The following is a 17,976-nucleotide window of genomic DNA, read 5'->3' on the forward strand; positions in this document are numbered from 1 at the left end:
ATTTATTTTAAAACATAGAAATAGACACATAAATGAATATAATGATACGGAGAAAAAAAAAAAGAAAATATAACATAAGATAAATTAATTAAAAAAAATACCCATAAATGATTACACGTTTCAACTATACTCTTAGAACTTTCAAAAAAGTTTTAAAAACTCGTTAATAGTTTATTTTAAATTTAAAAAAAAAAGTATATTGATATACAGTTTGTTCGATAATAATAAATTTTTAGTTTTTAAATAAAAAAAGCAAGAAATAAATTAGTAACTGAAAAATAACTGTAAGAATATTTTTTAAAAATATTAAAAGTATTGTTAAAAAAATTTAAAATTTAATTTAGAATTATATTAGATAGATTATGAAATTATAATGGAAAGTCAAAAGCATTAAAGCTTGTGTGCAGTGGTGGAGGGTATAATTGTTAAAAGAAACTCATAACCCGATGCCAATTGTGGGCAACATCAGAAACTTCATTCTCTACACGCGTTGAGTCGAGTCCTTTCAGTCCTTGTCAGTTTCATTTCCTTCGCAGTAATAAGAACAGCAAAAGAACACCCAAAATCCGAATATTTTTTGTTAATTCCATCCCTTTTTTGCAATTCTGCTGATTGTAATATACTTCAACTTCAACTTCAACTTCCCCGCATAAAAAAGTAGACGACAGATCGTATTTCGCGACTCTGGGAGTTACTTCGCAACCATTTTCGTCTCTTTTTCCTCCCTCCGATTCCTTTCTCTCACTTGTTTTCTTCGAATCTCACACCATTTCCCCTTGTTTTTCTCTCTTTTCTTCTTTGCGACGCTACCCATCTCTCTGAATTTCCCATTTCGATGAAATCAGTTCGATTCGAAGGTATTTTCTTACTTGTAATGTCAATTCTGTTGATACCCTGATTGTATTTTCTGAAATGGATGAGGAAGATACTCGTTTCTGCTTTGTTTACTGTTGATCTGTTTTCTGGGTTTGGTTTGTTCTTGTTCTGAATGATTTGGTATAGAAATTTGTGACCCATTTGGCTGGATTTTGTGTTTTTTTGCTTGTTCTTTGTGCTGATTTTTAGGAAATTGATGGTTTGAACTTCAGATGTTGATTGTTATGCTTGAGAATTTCGTGAAAATAAGATGCAGATCAAGTGTTTGATGAATTGTCAAAGAAGCTGGTGTGAAATCTGAGTGATATTATGATAATTCATGCTTTTGGAGAAGAAATGAACTGTTGTTCTTCTTTCCCATAAGATGATTTGTTCTTTGTACAGTGAGTTTTCTCTCTTATGAGTCTTCTTCTTGTAGGGTTGTAATGGATTAAGCTATTGGATTGACAATTGGGAAGCAAAAAGGAGGAGATGAAAGGGGAGTCATCTGGGTTGATTATTGGGATTTCAATAGGAGTTGTGATTGGTGTTCTTTTGGCGATTTTGGCTCTCTTTTGCTTTCGGTATCAGCGGAAACGTTCACAGATAGGAAATAGCAGTTCCCGGAGGGCGACGACGATTCCTATCCGGGTCAATGGTGCTGATTCGTGCACTATACTATCAGACTCAACCTTAGCTCCAGAGTCTCCTGTTAAATCTGGCCATAATGGCATGTCTCACTGGCTTGATGGATTGAGGAAAAGTAACGTGGTTGCAGCTTCTGGGATACTTGAGTATTCTTACAGGTGTGTTATCGAAACTTCGTCGTGACCTGTTTGGTGAACGATCTTTTTTTATCTCGTTATCGTGTAGGATAAAGAGTGGCTTGGTAGGACCTTAGAGTTTTGTTTAATTCTTGGATATGGCAGGGATCTGCAAAAAGCTACATCCAATTTCACGACTGTAATAGGACAAGGAGCGTTCGGTCCTGTTTATAGAGCTCAAATGGCTAGTGGTGAAACGGTTGCGGTTAAGGTGCTTGCAACTGATTCCAAACAAGGGGAGAAGGAGTTCCAAACAGAGGTGATCATTATTCTTTTCAAATGTTATTGACTAAAACCATTGTGTTCGGCAGCTTATTTATTCTGATTCATGAGACATATCTTCTTCTTGATGCTTTTTATATATCTGATCCATCCATTTAATGTTATTCGGTTTACTAGGTTATACTACTCGGAAGGTTGCATCATAGGAACCTCGTAAATTTGGTTGGATACTGTGCCGAAAAAAACCAACACATACTTGTATATGTATATATGAGCAAAGGAAGCTTGGCTTCTCACTTATACGGTAAGAAATCAAACATATCGTACAAGCATTAGTTAACTTATTGCAGAATGTGTTAAACATAGTAGTCGATAAAGGTTGTGTAAATAGTAAAGGGGAGAGAGAATGGATTCACGCTATTGTGGCCACCTTCCTAAGATTTAATACTCGTAGAGTGACCTTAATAACTAAATGTAGTAAGGTTACTGTAACAGCCCAAGCCCACCGCTAGCAGATATTGTCCTCTTTGGGCTTTCCCTTCTTGACTTCCTCTCAAAGTTTTTAAAACGCATCTACTAGGGAGAGCTTCCACAAAGAATGCTTCGTTCCCCTCTCCAACTGATGTAGGATCTCACAATTCACCCCCCTTGAGGGCCCATCGTCCTCACTAGCACACCGCCCGGTGTCTAGCTTTAATATCTTTTGTAACAGCCCAAGCCCATTGTCCTCTTTGGACTTTCCCTTCTGCGCTTCCCCTCAAGATTTTCAAAACACGTCTTCTAGGAAGAGGTTTCCACACCCTTATAAGGAATGCTTCGTTTTCCTCTCTAACCGATGTGGGATCTCACAGTTAAAACGGTTGGCCCGTGAGATTTGACGAAGTGCGTAGAAGCCAGTCTGGATACTCCTGGATAAAAAAAAAATGAAGAAGAAGAAGCAAACATAGAGTTTTGTAACATCTTTCTTGAATGGGGACGTCTCCTTTATGAAGGAACATATTCTTTTGGTTAAAATGATGATACATTGACTTCTTCATCTGTTTCTTGGAACCTGATACACACTGTTCGGTTTGCTAGGGGTGAAGAATGAACCACTGAGCTGGGAACTGCGGGTTCGTGTGGCATTAGATGTTGCACGGGGACTGGAATATCTCCATGATGGTGTAAGCTAAGATATAACCTTGATGGACACTGGGATTACTAGCTTTTTCAACCTTATAATTCATTCATGTGGTGTTTTTGTGACATTACTGCAGGCAGTTCCACCAGTAATACACCGTGATATCAAGTCTGCAAATATTTTGTTGGATGATTCCATGAGAGCTAGGGTATGTTTTCCCCTTTAATTTGTGAAAACTTTATGCAGAAAGAGTCCATTGTGAGAACATCTTATCGATATTTGTTTATTCTTTTTGTCTGCTTACTCTCGATCGAGCCAGGTTGCCGATTTCGGGCTTTCTAGAGAAGAGATGGTCGATAAACATGTATCCAATATTCGTGGAACTTTTGGGTACCTAGATCCTGAATATATATCTACAAGAAAATTCACGAAGAAAAGTGACGTTTACAGTTTCGGAGTATTGCTTTTCGAGCTTATAGCTGGCAGAAACCCGCAGCAAGGCCTTATGGAGTATGTCGAACTTGTAAGTTCTCTCTCTTCTCATCGTCATCACCGGTACTTTCGACCAAAAAAAAGTTATTTTATGACTCCGTTCTTGAATGGAAATTTTTTTATAAAACAAGAGGCTGGTTTTGACTCCAAGTTAAGGCCATAATGATAATAACTTTTCGAGTTCTTTTCTAAATACGCTCGTGTACTTTCACGATCCCCAACTTATAAGTATTTTCATTATGAGATGTTTAGGCAGCCATGACTTCAGATGGGAAAGTTGGGTGGGAAGAAATCATGGACGACCGTTTAGATGGAAACTTTAATATACAAGAGCTGAACGAAGTTGCAGCTCTAGCATATAGGTGTGTCAACCGTAGCCCCCGAAAACGACCTACCATGAGAGACACCGTACAAGTGATCTCACGTATTATTAACCTGAGGCTCGAGCACAAGCACCATAGAAAATCTCTGTCAGCCACGACAGATGAAGTAACTGTCGATATCGACCACGTCTCCGAGCACTTTAGAAAGGATTCAATGGACAGTGCTTCCGATACCAATGAACTTTAGACTATAGCTTCCCTTTTTGGTGGTTTTTCTCTTGATTGTTTGTCTTGTAGTTCATATTCTCTTTGATCTTGTGTATGATAGTTGATTCTTTCTCTCTTTTAATGACTGAAATTTTGTACATTACTGAATATAGAAAACTTTGTAAAGTTTCTTCACTGTAATGACCCACAATTGTTACAAGAACTCTCCTCTGAGTAGTTTGTGAATGAAAATATCGAAATATTGTTACGACCTTACTTGAACAGGAAACGTTCTTAGGTTGTACAACTGTGTGTCGTTCCGTTCTAGGAAAACAACAAATATTGTTTCTTTTTGTCCCTTTCCTGTGAGCTGCAGGTAGTTCTTAGAGAAACAAATCATCTTCTTCTCTAGTGTTCTTGTCCATAAAAATCTACCTCCGCCATTAATGATCAATGTGGACTTTTCTGAGAGAGAGCGCCAATCACGGCGACGACTGAGAGAGTTTCAGTGCAGTTAAGAACAACAACCTCTGTGAAACTGATTATAGGTGTTGGAGAATAAATGACTCTTGAGCAGCAGACATTTCCTAGCTGCAATCACACCTAGAACTAGCTTGATCTTCTTCTCGATCTCTTCGATTTCGTTAGCTTATATGACTCTACTGATATAAGATCAAGTTATCAGGGAGATACTCACATTGACAGTAGGAAAAACGTCGAAAAGTCGGTTTCGTAAGTGTAAAGAAAGTCCTTGTCCCTTGAGTAACAGGGAACTTCCTTGTTGTCTATGAAATCGACATCGCTACGAGTCAGCCAAAAGTTTCAAATTTTGAATTCGGGTTCATCTACTCTCAAACCAACCCCATTCAAACATTTAAGACTCATTCAATATCTACTGTCCAAGAAATCTATCATCTTTAAAAGCTGTACTGTTCTGATGCATCAGTAAAAGTAAATGCTCTGTTCTGATACAAACTCAACACCAAATTCTGTTCATGGTTTGAAAATTACAACAAAACAAGGAAGCAAAGCTCTACGATTAAGCAAATAAAGCTCTTGAATGTTGGAATGTAATCCCACTTTGCCAGCCAAAGAATCAAACCCTGTTTGCCCAACAATATCTTGTATGTTCTCCAATGGCCTATGAACTCTCCCAGCTATCACTCTACAGATTATCAATGCTTTCTTCACCGAGCTTTCGTTCTCCGTTTCGATGGTTTCAAAAGCTTTTCCGCTCGTTGAAGTCGTAAAAACTCCTACTTCTTTCATATCCTTCTTTTCTGAGAAACCATTCCTTATGATTCTGCAGACATTGCATTTCTGTGATATGCAGAGGCTGGTGGAGCCATTTAGTCCAAGTGAGCAGGCTAACGTCGTCCCGAAAAACCTCAATAGCTCGTTCCCATCGACGAGGCATCGAGGGTGTTTCTTTGAGAGCTTGCTTGCTTTGATCTTCACTGTTTCTCTGTATTCTTCAAATCCTGCTAATTTTTTCTGCATATTGTGAACTTTGAAAACTCGTTCGATTCGGTTTCCATTGTTCTCCGACTTTGAAAAGTTAGTTTGACATATCATTTCGACGATTTTCCTCGATGAATCGCCCTCCACAAGCTCAGTAACTGAGAAAAAAGAATGAAACAAGCAACTCCATGAAGGCTTGAACTCAAAACAAGAAAAACATTGAATGAACTATGTGTAAGAACATCTATCTAACCAGCATGCTTGGAGAGATGGTGAGACTCAGCAGCCTCCAATTTGCAGAACTGTTCTCCACATTTATGGCAAGTAACTGCCGAAAACGTCGTATCGTTCGACTTGATTAACGGCGAGAACCTTTTGCTTGTATGAACTTCCCCACCCCCCTTAAATTTGGCAGCACTCCCAGCTGGAGAGGCATCCCTATAAGATAAAGGAGAAGGAAGCTTTCTTGCAGAAGTCATGGAGTTGGAGTTGATAGCAAAGTTCTCCCCCGGACCGGGAGTTCCGGGCCTAAGAGTACCAAAAAACGGCGAATCTCCGCCCCCACCTCCTCCAAAGCCAGAATTTCCCACACCCTCTAAGTGTAAGCCACCAAAACCAGTGATCTTGAGCTCACACTTAGAGTTGCTGAGTATTACTTCATGAGCAATCGGGTTGAGAAACTCGCTGCTACCGATCGATCTCGGGCTACAAATCGGTGGATTCTCCATGTGTCTCTTGCTTCCATGGATGACATCTTTGAGATTTGCTATGGACCTTGAACAACCTGATCTTCCAGAAGAACACCCTGACTTATTGGCTGCTTTCTTGGTTGTGATTGTGTTGAGTTGTTTCCTGCTCTTTGGATCATAGACTTCTGATGGCTCTGGTTTGCAGGGGAAGGACTTTTTCAAAGAAAACCACCAAACTGTTGGCATTTTTCTCCAAACTTCAAAAACTTTCATATCATTACATTATCCGTCCCCATTTCACGGTCCTCCGCGTCTCAAAGTCCAACCGCTAAGCTCTCGAGGCAGCAGTTTCAGACCAAAACATGTCGAGAAGACGACGACGATGGAGGAAACAGAGCAGCTCTGGTAGAGAACAGAGAGAGATGAAGAGGAAAACAGATATATATAGAAAACAAAGACTTTTCTGATTGTGTTAAGTTGTTGAAGAAAGATGCTCTGTTTGTTGGGAGGATGAGTGAATTCAAGCATTCAGCTCTGTCCGGTGATAACGAGGAAGCAAAAGGGTTCAGTCGATGTGGGACTTTCATCCACCAACACCTCCCCTCAAACAAAGTGACTCCTTATTTTTGGAGTTCTTCGTTCGACATTTGAAGATTCTATTGACATAGCTAAGTTTAGGAGTGGCTCTGATACCATGTTATGATATTGTCCACCTTGAGCATAAGCTCTCATGGTTTTGTTTTAGGTTTCTCCCAAAGGTCTCAATAATATTCTTTGATTTTAAACATATGATCATTCCCTAATATTCTCCAACGGTCCTTATTTTTTTAATTTATGGATATTAATGTTATTAATGAATATTTTTGAAACGTGATATTAACAATAAGAATATTATTTTTTTATTGTTAAACGGGAACGAGAGAGGAAGTGAGGAGATATTTTTTTTCCCATTAAATGGGAACAGAGACAAGGACCGGGATGGAGAAGGCTTTTCTAACCTCATCCCACCCTGTAGACATCTATAATAAGAATATTATTCAACCGTGATTAACATTTTTTTTTTTTTTTTTTCATGAGGTCAAAAATTTAGAATTCGATCTCGAGATACCACTTAAATAACAGCGATCAGAGGGTCAAATAGATCAGTCCCATTCGTCATGTGTAGGATCCAATTCCCAACTACTGTGGGTTAGTGATATCGAGATATCGGTAAGGTCACATTGCTTCGAAAAAGACTGAAATTGACCCCACTCTCATTGAGCGGCAGCTATCCTGCATGATACTTTTTTCTTCACTGCTACTCGAAGGTCTCATCCACTCGCCCTTCCCAATCCATAAATTTTCATACTCCGTGTTATTTCTAAGTTTGTAGGTTTGATAACTATTTTTTTTTATTTAAAAAGAATATACTTTTTTTCTCACAATTTATTTGAAATAATTTTTTCAAATCTTTTAAAGAAAATATTTGAATTTCTAACTGATTTATATTAATATTAAATTTAAAACTTAATATTAGAGACAAAAAATTTTAAAATTGGAAACTATAAATAAACACAAATTTTCACGATTTAATTTAATTTTAAAATTTAAAATTTTGTAAATAATTTTTAATTGAAAAATTCTCATAAATAAATAGTTTAACAAATTATATGAATTAATTAGGACTAAATTATAATTTTTAAATTTGTAATTAAAAAATTTCAATTAATTATTCCGCAGAAAAAAGGGAAAAAAAAAATGGAGGGACCATCCCGCCAATTCACTCAAGACGCTGACGTAACCCATTCAATCGCGCCATCTAGTACGAAAATCGAATCCTCAACCAGATCTGGACCGTGCCATCACTCATACATCCAACGGTCACAAATCTCGATCCGCGTACTCAGCTTTCATTGGCTCATATTGCAAGACTCATCGCATTATATATACCAAATACTGTCCGCCATCCTTCGTGTTTATTTATCGTTCTCTCTCTCGCGCCCTCGCCGGAAAATCGCCTACAATTCTCTCTGCTTAGGTTTTCTTTGTCTTTTCCGTCCAACCGATCTCATTCAATGGCCGGCAGAGGAAAAACCCTTGGATCTGGAGCCGCCAAGAAGGCTACCTCGAGGAGTAGTAAAGCCGGGTTGCAGTTTCCCGTCGGTCGTATTGCTCGTTTCCTCAAAGCCGGCAAGTACGCCGAGCGTGTTGGTGCCGGTGCCCCTGTCTACCTCGCTGCCGTCCTTGAATACCTTGCCGCTGAGGTATGTTAATTAATTGAAAGTTGTTTTCAATTTGATGTGGGGTTTTCTGGATTGAGTTCTCCTCGTGGATCTAGGGCTTCCAATTTTTCCCCAATTGGATTCCTTGTTCTCAAATTCCTCCAACCTTTTGAGAATTTTGATTGATTTAATTATTTTTGCGATTAACTCGAGGGGGTTCTGATTTTTAGGTTTTGGAACTCGCTGGAAATGCCGCTAGGGATAACAAGAAGACGCGTATTGTTCCTCGTCACATTCAGCTTGCTGTACGTAACGATGAGGAGTTGAGCAAGCTGTTGGGGGATGTGACTATTGCTAATGGTGGTGTTATGCCCAACATTCACAATTTGCTTCTGCCCAAGAAAACAGGAACTTCATCAAAGAATGCCGGTGGTGATGATGAACCCTAGATTTCTTTGTAATAGAAAAAGGAATGGAACTGAATCATTGAATGTTGATGACATGTGGCTCTGGTCAAGATAGTGCTCTTCTTACTTTGTTAGATTTTTCAATTTTCGTTTCTCTTTTTTCGACATCTATTATTTTCCTTAGGTTAAAGATCTTTTGCTTATGGAATTTGTAATAGTCCCAAGGAGTAGTGCTAGAATTTCACCTAGTGTTGTGAATATCATCATCATCATCTATTAATATCACCGCCTACTTTTTCTTCATCCTGTAGATGATGCATTTTTATTCTGGGTTTTCTTAACTTTGGTTTTGTGAATTATCCCTTAAGAATGAGTTGAAATTTGTATTAAGCCAAGCTTTCTCCCTTCCTGTTTTGTCTAGTGGTGGTGAAATATTTTGCTGCTGTTCTTGTTCGCAGGTTCTTTTAGGTGGTTGTTTCTCTGATATTAGGGATATGGGTCACTTAGTTCTTGCTTCAATAACTCAATAGATTGCGTGTGCCAACTTATTATGGTAATTTCTTATGAGTTGTGGTTTGTGACGTGCCATTTTTTATGATTTGAACTTTGGATAATGTCTTTAGACAGCCACTTCTAGAATGGTTGTTTGGGTAATCTAGAACGGTATCATTATATTAGGAAGGAGAGGAAATGTGAATTTATGGAGTGTATATGAGTTGCTTTGCTCTATTTAGAGAAAAAGATATTTGTTTTCATGTATATATGTTCCTAGGGCTAAGTTTTGGAAGAGTGCAATTTTAGGGATGTTAGGCTGTGTATTGGGATTCTCCTGAAATACTGGATTTCAATGTTTTATTTTTTCTAATAATTTTTGTTCATTGAATGGAAGTATTATAGGAGATTCAAATTATAGGGTGTACGTGTGATTTCTGGATGAGTTGAATTTGTATTAGGTGCTTTTCATGGATGCAGACAAGTATTTGCCGGCTCATGGCTGCGTCTTCCCATGCTCCCCCGACCCTTCCTGATATTAAATGTTATCTTATGCTATCTAGCAACAATACCATCACAATACATACATCGGTTGGCATAGAAATGAAACATTCTTTATAAAAATGTGAAAACTTCTTCCTTGTAGATGTATTTTGAAAACCTTGAGGGAAATTTCAAAGAAGACAACTGCTGCTAACGATGAGCTTGAGTTGTTACATGTATTATGATTAAAGGTTAGATGATTGAGTTGCTTCATCTTCACATGTTTGTTGAACAAAGAAAAAGAAGGATTGACGAGTTTATTGAATATATTAAACATAGAAAAAAAAAGATGGACGAGTTTATTGAATATATTATATTGGAGTCGCATTTGAAAATATAAAATTGCGAGGATTAACATATGGAGAAGGCTTGCAAACATGAGGGATTAACTCCTCCTACTGCCTCTAAGAAGAGTTTTGAGGCCAAAAGATAAGTTTAGTTCAAATAACAAGTGGAGAAGCCTTCTTTAATGTTGAGATTTTGGGGAGAAGAGACATATTTAACTGATAGTCTGATACTCTGGTAACACAATCTACATCTACAAACTCTATGTTGTTGAATGCTCCAACTGCCAAAAACGTCAAAACTAAGTTCTTTTTACAAATGAATGAAGAAGGGTGAATGAAAAATAAAAGTCAAAGTCTAAGTCTAAGTGCATTCTGAGCACATTGTGGCAATTCATGGAGCTTCTTCTTCTTACTGCTACATATCTTGCCTATGACCAAAAGGAGCCTAACAATTATGAAGGCTGGGCACCTTTTCAGCTGATTAACCTATGGACTCTCCTCATCTGAACTTGAGTCACTGATCCTACGATCAGTAATTGCTGGGAAGATCAGTTGATTCAGATCGGCAGAAGGCGTGTGTCGTAGATCAGGGGGACGAACAGGGGGAAGAGCAGCGGGAACTGGAGTTGAAGGGGGAGGAGGAGCAGAGGGAACTGGAGTTGAAGGGGGAGGAGCAGCAGAGGGAACTGGAGTTGAAGGGGGAGGAGGAGCAGAGGGAGCTGGGGTTGAAGGGGGAGGAGGAGCAGAGGGAGCTGGGGTTGAAGGGGGAGGAGGAGCAGAGGGAGCTGGAGTTGAAGGGGGAGGCGGAGCAGAGGGAACTGAAGTTGAAGGGGGAGGAGGAGCAGAGGGAACTGGAGTTGAAGGGGGAAGATCAGTGGGAGGAACAGGGGGAACTGGAGTTGAAGGGGGAAGATCAGCAGGAGGTACGGGGGGACGATCAGAGGGAAGATCAGAGGGAACTGGTGTTGAAGGGGGAAGATCAGCGGGAGGAACGGGGGGGCGATCAGCGGGAGGAACAGGGGGAAGATCAGCAGGAGGATCAGAGGGAACTGGAGTTGAAGGGGGGTGATTGCTATCAGAAGATACTGCCTGTTTTTGTACCTTCATCTGCTTCTTCTGTGCATCCTTTATTTCTCGACATGTTTTATCTATCATTACCAAGAAATCTCGCACTATTACGAACAACCGTAAGCCCTCGTCCTTCCCTGCATTTCCATGGAAGTAGTCACCTGTGCTTTTCACCATTTCCATGATTTTTTTTTCTTCTGCCAAGAGGGCCATGATAGCAACCTCAGCATTCTGCAAAAAGCTTTTCAGGGTTTCGTGAAACTGACTCTCCTCACCTAAACCCTGCATGTCTTTGTTCAGAAAGTCTCTTGATTTTAAGAGTGCATGCCCAAGTTTGGAAACAGTTCCAGTTAAGGCATCAGCATCTATGGTTGCTGCTTTCTTCACATTCTGAAGTTCACCACTTAACCCTGAGACGACCTCAAGACCAAGGGTACGGTAATGCTCTTCCACATCGTCAGGTGTTTCATCCAGCAGATCATTTGATGTGGTGCTCGAGGAGCTATGGCTTCCTGTGGCGTTCCGCGCAGCTCTTATCCCTTCTGTACGAATTATCTCCTGGACTACAAAGTGCAATAGCGTAGTCTTGCCATCTTTTCCTTTCACATCTGACAATTTTAAAAGAGTGTCCAATTTGAATGCTTGTGCACCACCTCGAAAAGTTCCATCGTTCATCCGGTTTCCCGTCTTAAGAACAGCTTCTAGAAGTTTGAGGAACAGCCTGCTGCTCCGAAGTTCCTTGCAAGCAATCTAAGATGAATCCACAATTAGTCAGGAGGAAGTTCCGAGATGGAGGGAAATCAAACTTGTTTAATGCAACAGAACTTTCACTTCACAATGTATCTGTATTTCTACATCATATTTAGACAAATTTGAGAGTATGAATATACGAAATAAGATGAACAAAGATTTTGACTTTGTAGTTGGAGAACATCCATCGTGTGCATCAATCATTTTCCAGCAGAGCTAAACAAATCGAATATATGGTAAGCCGAAATTCATTCTACAGCTTGTAGATGGATAAAAGACTATGGGGGCAGAGACAAGTAAATGGAATAAGGTTCAATGACAAGTGTAAATCTAAGTTATATACTGTGTTCATCTTGCCTACTTTGCATGATGTCCTTGTTGAAATTGAATTACTCCCTATTCAACTGCTTTCTTAATTGCTCAGACTTGCAAACTCCGTGAATAGCTTCATTAGAATACTACTTATCAGAAAACACCTGGCTATCATGGCAACAAGACTCAGTTACACCTATCAGTCGCTCAAATTTTCATGCAGAACTAACTAGCGGCTTTAGAATTGTTCATATTGAGCTAACCATGATGTTGAGAGTTCTAAGTACTAAAAGGTAATAGGGTGGCAAGTGTTCTACCTCCAAGTTAACAAAGGACTCCTTAGTGATGGTGATGTCCTCCTGGAGAGTGCCCATGAAAAGCAGCGATTCCAACCTTTTGAAAGCAAATGGGATATCAACCAAACTTTTAAGGAAACGCTCGGCATTTCCAAGTTGAGTAAGTTCCCCACTAAACAGTCTAAGCTTGAGTTCTTCTTCTGGTGTTGGTGCCATCCTCAGTAAGTTTTCAAGAAGTTCGGCAGGAAGTTCAGCTCCTGATCCAACCAAGACAGGTCAGAATATGCTCAAGATCATATCATGAAAATGTAAAATGGGCAGAAATGGCTGCTGAAAAAAGGCAGAAAAACATATCTATACATTATGTAAATTACAGGGACACGTTTTTGTTCAATAACAATGACACTAACAGTAATGATCTCTCCGTTTAGAGAAATGTTCGATTACCTTACTTAGAATGATGATACACCCATGCCGTATAAAAACATATATTTTTGGTTACCTTTTAACAAGAGTGTCAACTAGAATTCTTATTTGGGAAAAGAAATATCGATTAGAATCATTGTTAAGAAAAATTTGGCAGAAACGGATGCAAACAAATGTTAACAACTACTTCTCCAAATTTACATCAGAGATTTACCAGGGAATAATGACCTTCCATCACCCAGAAAAGAGCAAATATAGCTGATTGCAAATAAAGACACGTTTTATATGGAAAGGGAAGTGCATAATTTCATTCATTGTTCAATGTATAGGCTCCCTAGAACAATCCCTCATTCACAATTTGCTCAACAAAGATGGGGGAAAGGGGAAAAATACATTTGAGCGTAAGCAAGTAGACATCAGCAATTTCAGAAGTACCATTCTATTAATCTGAGCCTGCGCTCAAAAAGATAAATTCCGAGTTCTTATAATTAATGCCACACAATGGTTGTGAAAGTAAGATCTTCTGAAGCAAAACCATACTTGCATGTTTCCAGCATTGTCATGCAAATTAATGTTCATTCTAAATTATGTTACTTGGACTTTCTATCACATGAGGAAATTAACATGTTACGCCAATGAAATAGATGATTTTGAGTGTTGTATTGGATATTTAGCAAATTGAGACTTTGATCATTCTCCAAACCATTTAGCAAATTGATTCTCAACCAATGTCTAGGAGTATTGTCTTAGATATGCCTGCTTTCTTGTCTTTTTTTAATCATTCAACGAGTTAGAAAATGAAAGGTTGCTACCATTTATAGGTTTAACATGCTCTCTAGAGCCCATTTCCGGGAACCATGTTGTTTGGATCTCAACCAGCCCATCTCCTGAAGTTTTTGGGTGTGGAGCAACTTCCCTCAGCTACTTTATCAGAAAAGATCACGTTTCTTAACATCTATTGTAAATTAACACCCCATAGGAGTATCAGGCATATTGCTTCTAGTTCAACCAAATTCTCCACTTTTGGGACAGACAATCAAATGTTAAAGAGAATGAAGTGCATGCCTCCATTCAGGCGTTTCTCTTTATGTCTTCTTAAGAAGATGCAAGAAAGTCAATATCAGGTAAGATTACCTTCATGAAGCGCATCACAAACTTCTTCTTTTGTCACATTTAGTGCCCGCAAAAGAATGGACAAATTTTGTGCTTTCTTTGAATCAATGATCTGAATGAACTGGTGCGCAGGATCTTGTGATGATGCCTCCTTCTTTCCCTCACTTTTGTTTTTATCAACTGGTGTATATCCAAAAAGAGTTTCTATCATCTCCTCGTTGAATCTGTATTATTTAGATTACATGTTTTCAGCAACTAATAAAATAATTTAAAGCAATGGTGATATAAAAGGAGTGGAACTAATAACATACTGGAAAGATCCTGCTTTTATCTGATGCCAGACCATGGAATCATCAGGGTTTGCAAGAACTTTGTCCCAGAAAAATGGTTTCAATTTGGCTTTGGGAACACCCGATTCGTCCATACCTTCATCATCACGTCCAAAAGGTCTTGGAGGTCGAGGTGGATTTACACCTTTGGGTGCTCCTGGAGGTGGTGGTCGAGGTGGACCACTACCACCACCACCTCTAGGAGGTGGTGGTGGGGGAGGGCCTGCTTTGTTGCCTGGTCCAGATGCTGGAGGTAGAGGGGGTCCAGGAGGGCGACCTGAATTTCCAGGAGGTCCTGGTGGTGGAGCACCAGGTGCAGGAGGTGGAGGAGGAGGAGAACTACTCATGCTGGATGGTGACTTAAAGGAGGAAGGGGGCTCAGGAGGAAGGGGAGCAGCAGCCCTGCCAGGAGGCAGGGGAACACTCTTGCCAGGAGGCAGGGGAACACTCTTGCCAGGAGGCAGGGGAACAGTCCTGCCGGGAGGAAGGGGAATAGCCCTGCCAGGAGGGGGCTTCAGAGGTGGTATAATCTCTGAGTTGACTGGCACTGCTCCAGGAGGAAGTGGCACCAAGCCAGTAGTACCATCAGCCATATAAGTTGATTCAAAAGATGCGTTATTGGCAATTCCAGCATCTCCAAAAGCTGGATGTCCCTGCATTGAGGTATGTGCACCATCGGAGACAATGTGCAGGTTACCATCCAAAGATGGAGCTCTCTGGTGGTGATTCAAGTTAGATGCTTGATTGATGAGCGCGTCTTCCTTAATAGAATTCCCAAAGGCAGAATACTTGGGCGAAGAACCTGAAAGGTCATGATTTATATCAACATTAAGAAAACACCAAAAAAAAATAATAATAATAAAAATAAAATCCATAACATGCTTGTGAGAACACAGAATAGAGTACTCACTTAAGCTCAAGCTTAGGAGAGGCCTTTCATGATTTTCATCATTTTGCTTCATTCTGGAAACACTCTTATTATAGCATAAAAAGAGCAAAGCTACAATAATAAAAGTCACTGTTGCTGTTATGACAACAGCTAAAATAACTGTTTGCTGATGATTAGATTTCTTTTCCTTTTGTCCACCTGTGCTAGAAGCTTTTCTTACAGGAGTTTCATCTCCTGAAGATCGACTTGAATTTCCAGAATCTGGTGGAAAAAACGGTTTTCTTTTAGGACGGGGCGGAGATACAGGATCTGAAGACTCAGGTGCCAGAGCGGGCTCTTCTTCAGCACTTCGAAGCCATCTAGAACTTAACTTCCTTCTAAAACTACCAGGCATAAAAAGCAATGACTCCAGATATCGGGTGTACCAAGCTTCAGAATTATAGTCTCTCCCGGAGACATGAAAATTCTTTCTTACACAATCTAAAAGAGCCTGCTTCATCTGGGGATGCATGGAACTTAGCATTCTGTTTGTTTTTTCTTTTGCAAGCGTTCGGCATTCGAAATTAATTCCATCTGTGCTTCTCGGTTTTTCTTCAGAGCACGAATCAGTACCATCTACATCTTCATTCAACTGAAAGAAATCCAAGTTGCACTTCACCAATAACAGCTCAGCCTGCAGCATGTTTTTGAATTTAAAATAAGTTAACTTAAGAATAATATGCCATATGTGCAGATCTTAGGCCTAAAAAAATCAGCCTAGAGACAGAAGCCACATAGTTATAGGAACAACGAAAGGTTGAGATAGATATTTATCAAGAATAGAAGTTGAGAATTCTAAAACATATGTTTGATTGCTAACAGCTCTTTTATGTTGTAATCTACTCGTTTAAAAACGTTCGTATGATTCTAACCAAAATTTTTAATAACAAAGAAAGTGGAAAGCTGTTTGGAAGCTATTTTAGAAAAAAGAAAAACATTGTTTGGAAGCTGTTTGGAAGCTATTTTGAGTAGTTAGTGAGAGTTAGTTATGGTAAAGGTTATTAAACAAGTAACAGCCCAATCCCACCGCTAGTAGATATTGTTCACTTTGGACCGTTTCGTATCACCGTCAACCTCACGGTTTTAAAACGCGTCTACTAGGGAGAGGTTTCCACACTCGTATAAGGACTACTTTGTTCCCCTCTCCAACTGACGTGGGATCTCACATAAACAGTTAGAAATACAACTAATCTATAAATGAATAAAAATAAAAAAACATGTTTTCAATAAGTTCTTATTTTCAAAAGAGCTACAAGCAGCCTATAGTTCTTCAAAAAAAAAAATTGTAAGAGAAAGAAGGGGGCTAGGATTTCAAACAAAACAAGAATATTATCTATACAACTCTTGCTTTTTAAACATACAAAGAGAGAAACAAATTTGTAGTTGAGCGTATAAATGCATAAGTTTTTAACACATTGCGCTCTCATCTCTGTTCATTGTTCCAAATTCTTACCTCCATTAAAAGGCCTTATTATAAATTCAGCACAAACATGGTCAAGAACTTAAGAACAGTTATGTCCAAAACCAAACATAATAGCAGCAATCAATGAGCCTAAATATCATTCAAGAGTTGCAAAGATCAAAGAATTCAAGCAAAACTAGCTTTGAATCTAACAAGAACAGTTAAGGAACAAGGTTTAAGATAAATGAAGCTAAATAAGATCATATCATAAACATAATTGCTCACCATCTCTATATTGACATCCCCAGTAATTGGGTCAGCTAGTTGGCTCAGAATCAGTTCCTCTTCCTCATGGTCCTTAAAGCAAGTTGCTAAAGAAGCACATATGAGAATCACAAAAACAACCAAACATCTCCTTTTTGCAATACCCATAAGTCGTTGAAATGTCATTATAACAGCATAATATCCTCAGGGTTCCATCTTTCCCCAACCACAAGGGAAAAAAAGCATCCAAAACCAAGGTTCTTCAGAAACACGATTCCTCAAAATCCCGCAGCAAACCGAACAATAATTTCAGATAAAAATCGCAAAAACGAGCTGAACAACGATCAATCTCAACGATTCAAACAAATCCCATAAACACACAAGGGGAAAAAAGCTCAGAAAAGAAACAATCAGATAACGAAGCTAAGGAAATTCCAATTGTAAACCAAAATAATTGAGAAAAGAAAGCGATAAAACCCCTTTTGAAAAGACGAAATGGAAATCAAAAGAGGGCGGAGTGGAAAGGCCGCCAATGGGTGTCCGATTCAGACCAGATCCACCAAAAGAAGGTCGAGGAATTCGCCGACGTTAGAAACATTTGACTAAATAACAATGCGTTGGAAAGAAGGCGTGATTCCGTTGTTGGAGAGGATTTTTGGAGAAAGCTGCTGCAGGAAGAAAGAGAATCATAATGAAATCAGACCACTTTCAATGGCGGTATATTGATTATTCCAGTCGTTTTCTCCTAAAACTCTCTCCACCTAAATCCGTGGAGAATTGAAATCAGACATTTCCATTCTTACCTCAAAATTTTCCAACCTAATTCTTTTGCGATCCAATCTACGACTTTATTTGAAATCTTTACACTTTCTTTTTTAACACCTTACAACCCTCTAATCTATACTATCTCCCAAAAACTTCATATCAAAATAAATAATTTATTTTAAAAATACTCTTCCATTTAT

The 17,976-nt window shown here is 39.0% G+C and overlaps 4 protein-coding genes across 7 annotated transcripts; 2 read left to right on the top strand and 2 right to left on the bottom strand.

The window, feature by feature from the left end:
* The first annotated feature begins 450 nt into the window (after positions 1-450).
* LOC111446672 (calcium/calmodulin-regulated receptor-like kinase 1) lies at positions 451-4,319 on the top strand. Its single transcript, XM_023085585.1, has 8 exons — positions 451-857; positions 1,295-1,661; positions 1,785-1,938; positions 2,079-2,205; positions 2,979-3,064; positions 3,158-3,229; positions 3,341-3,544; positions 3,766-4,319. Exons 2-8 carry the CDS (start codon positions 1,348-1,350, stop codon positions 4,081-4,083), a joined length of 1,275 nt encoding a protein of 424 aa, XP_022941353.1. The 5' UTR covers positions 451-857; positions 1,295-1,347; the 3' UTR covers positions 4,084-4,319.
* A 638-nt stretch (positions 4,320-4,957) lies between these two features.
* On the bottom strand, positions 4,958-6,748 carry LOC111446674. The gene is made up of 2 exons (XM_023085586.1): positions 5,758-6,748; positions 4,958-5,662 (listed from the first exon to the last, which is right to left on the bottom strand). Exons 1-2 carry the CDS (start codon positions 6,464-6,466, stop codon positions 5,037-5,039), a joined length of 1,335 nt encoding a protein of 444 aa, XP_022941354.1. The 5' UTR covers positions 6,467-6,748; the 3' UTR covers positions 4,958-5,036.
* Positions 6,749-8,148: 1,400 nt separating this feature from the next.
* LOC111446733 (histone H2A.6-like) lies at positions 8,149-9,111 on the top strand. The gene is made up of 2 exons (XM_023085671.1): positions 8,149-8,436; positions 8,625-9,111. Exons 1-2 carry the CDS (start codon positions 8,248-8,250, stop codon positions 8,841-8,843), a joined length of 408 nt encoding a protein of 135 aa, XP_022941439.1. The 5' UTR covers positions 8,149-8,247; the 3' UTR covers positions 8,844-9,111.
* A 1,167-nt stretch (positions 9,112-10,278) lies between these two features.
* LOC111446349 (formin-like protein 5) lies at positions 10,279-17,898 on the bottom strand. 4 transcript variants are annotated; one of them, XM_023085130.1, is made up of 7 exons: positions 17,815-17,898; positions 17,033-17,679; positions 15,328-15,979; positions 14,400-15,219; positions 14,110-14,312; positions 12,571-12,806; positions 10,279-11,941 (listed from the first exon to the last, which is right to left on the bottom strand). In XM_023085130.1, exons 2-7 carry the CDS (start codon positions 17,195-17,197, stop codon positions 10,610-10,612), a joined length of 3,408 nt encoding a protein of 1,135 aa, XP_022940898.1. In that variant the 5' UTR covers positions 17,198-17,679; positions 17,815-17,898; the 3' UTR covers positions 10,279-10,609. The 4 variants fall into 4 exon arrangements, with proteins under 4 accessions (XP_022940898.1, XP_022940900.1, XP_022940899.1 ...); XM_023085132.1 differs by having other exon boundaries at positions 10,279-10,941; positions 11,017-11,941; positions 17,033-17,853; XM_023085131.1 differs by having other exon boundaries at positions 10,279-10,974; positions 11,017-11,941; positions 17,033-17,853.
* Between the last annotated feature and the right edge of the window lie 78 nt (positions 17,899-17,976).

This window comes from Cucurbita moschata, unplaced genomic scaffold, assembly GCF_002738365.1.
Source record: "Cucurbita moschata cultivar Rifu unplaced genomic scaffold, Cmos_1.0 Cmo_Scf00008, whole genome shotgun sequence".
In the NCBI taxonomy this organism is placed as follows: Eukaryota; Viridiplantae; Streptophyta; class Magnoliopsida; order Cucurbitales; family Cucurbitaceae; genus Cucurbita; species Cucurbita moschata.

Bases quoted from the DNA above. Each gene is read 5' to 3' on its own strand.
- LOC111446672 (XM_023085585.1), top strand. From the start codon at position 1,348: ATGAAAGGGGAGTCATCTGGGTTGATTATTGGGATTTCAATAGGAGTT. The intron at 3,230-3,340 runs GTATGTTTTCCC...CGATCGAGCCAG, and splicing joins ATGATTCCATGAGAGCTAGG to GTTGCCGATTTCGGGCTTTC. The intron at 3,545-3,765 runs GTAAGTTCTCTC...TGAGATGTTTAG, and splicing joins TTATGGAGTATGTCGAACTT to GCAGCCATGACTTCAGATGG.
- LOC111446674 (XM_023085586.1), bottom strand. From the start codon at position 6,466: ATGAAAGTTTTTGAAGTTTGGAGAAAAATGCCAACAGTTTGGTGGTTT. The intron at 5,663-5,757 runs GTTAGATAGATG...CTTTTTTCTCAG, and splicing joins CCATCTCTCCAAGCATGCTG to TTACTGAGCTTGTGGAGGGC.
- LOC111446733 (XM_023085671.1), top strand. From the start codon at position 8,248: ATGGCCGGCAGAGGAAAAACCCTTGGATCTGGAGCCGCCAAGAAGGCT. The intron at 8,437-8,624 runs GTATGTTAATTA...TCTGATTTTTAG, and splicing joins TTGAATACCTTGCCGCTGAG to GTTTTGGAACTCGCTGGAAA.
- LOC111446349 (XM_023085130.1), bottom strand. From the start codon at position 17,197: ATGACATTTCAACGACTTATGGGTATTGCAAAAAGGAGATGTTTGGTT. The intron at 15,220-15,327 runs GTGAGTACTCTA...ATGACCTTTCAG, and splicing joins TCTCCTAAGCTTGAGCTTAA to GTTCTTCGCCCAAGTATTCT. The intron at 12,807-14,109 runs GTAATCTTACCT...TGGTTGGATCAG, and splicing joins TTGTGATGCGCTTCATGAAG to GAGCTGAACTTCCTGCCGAA.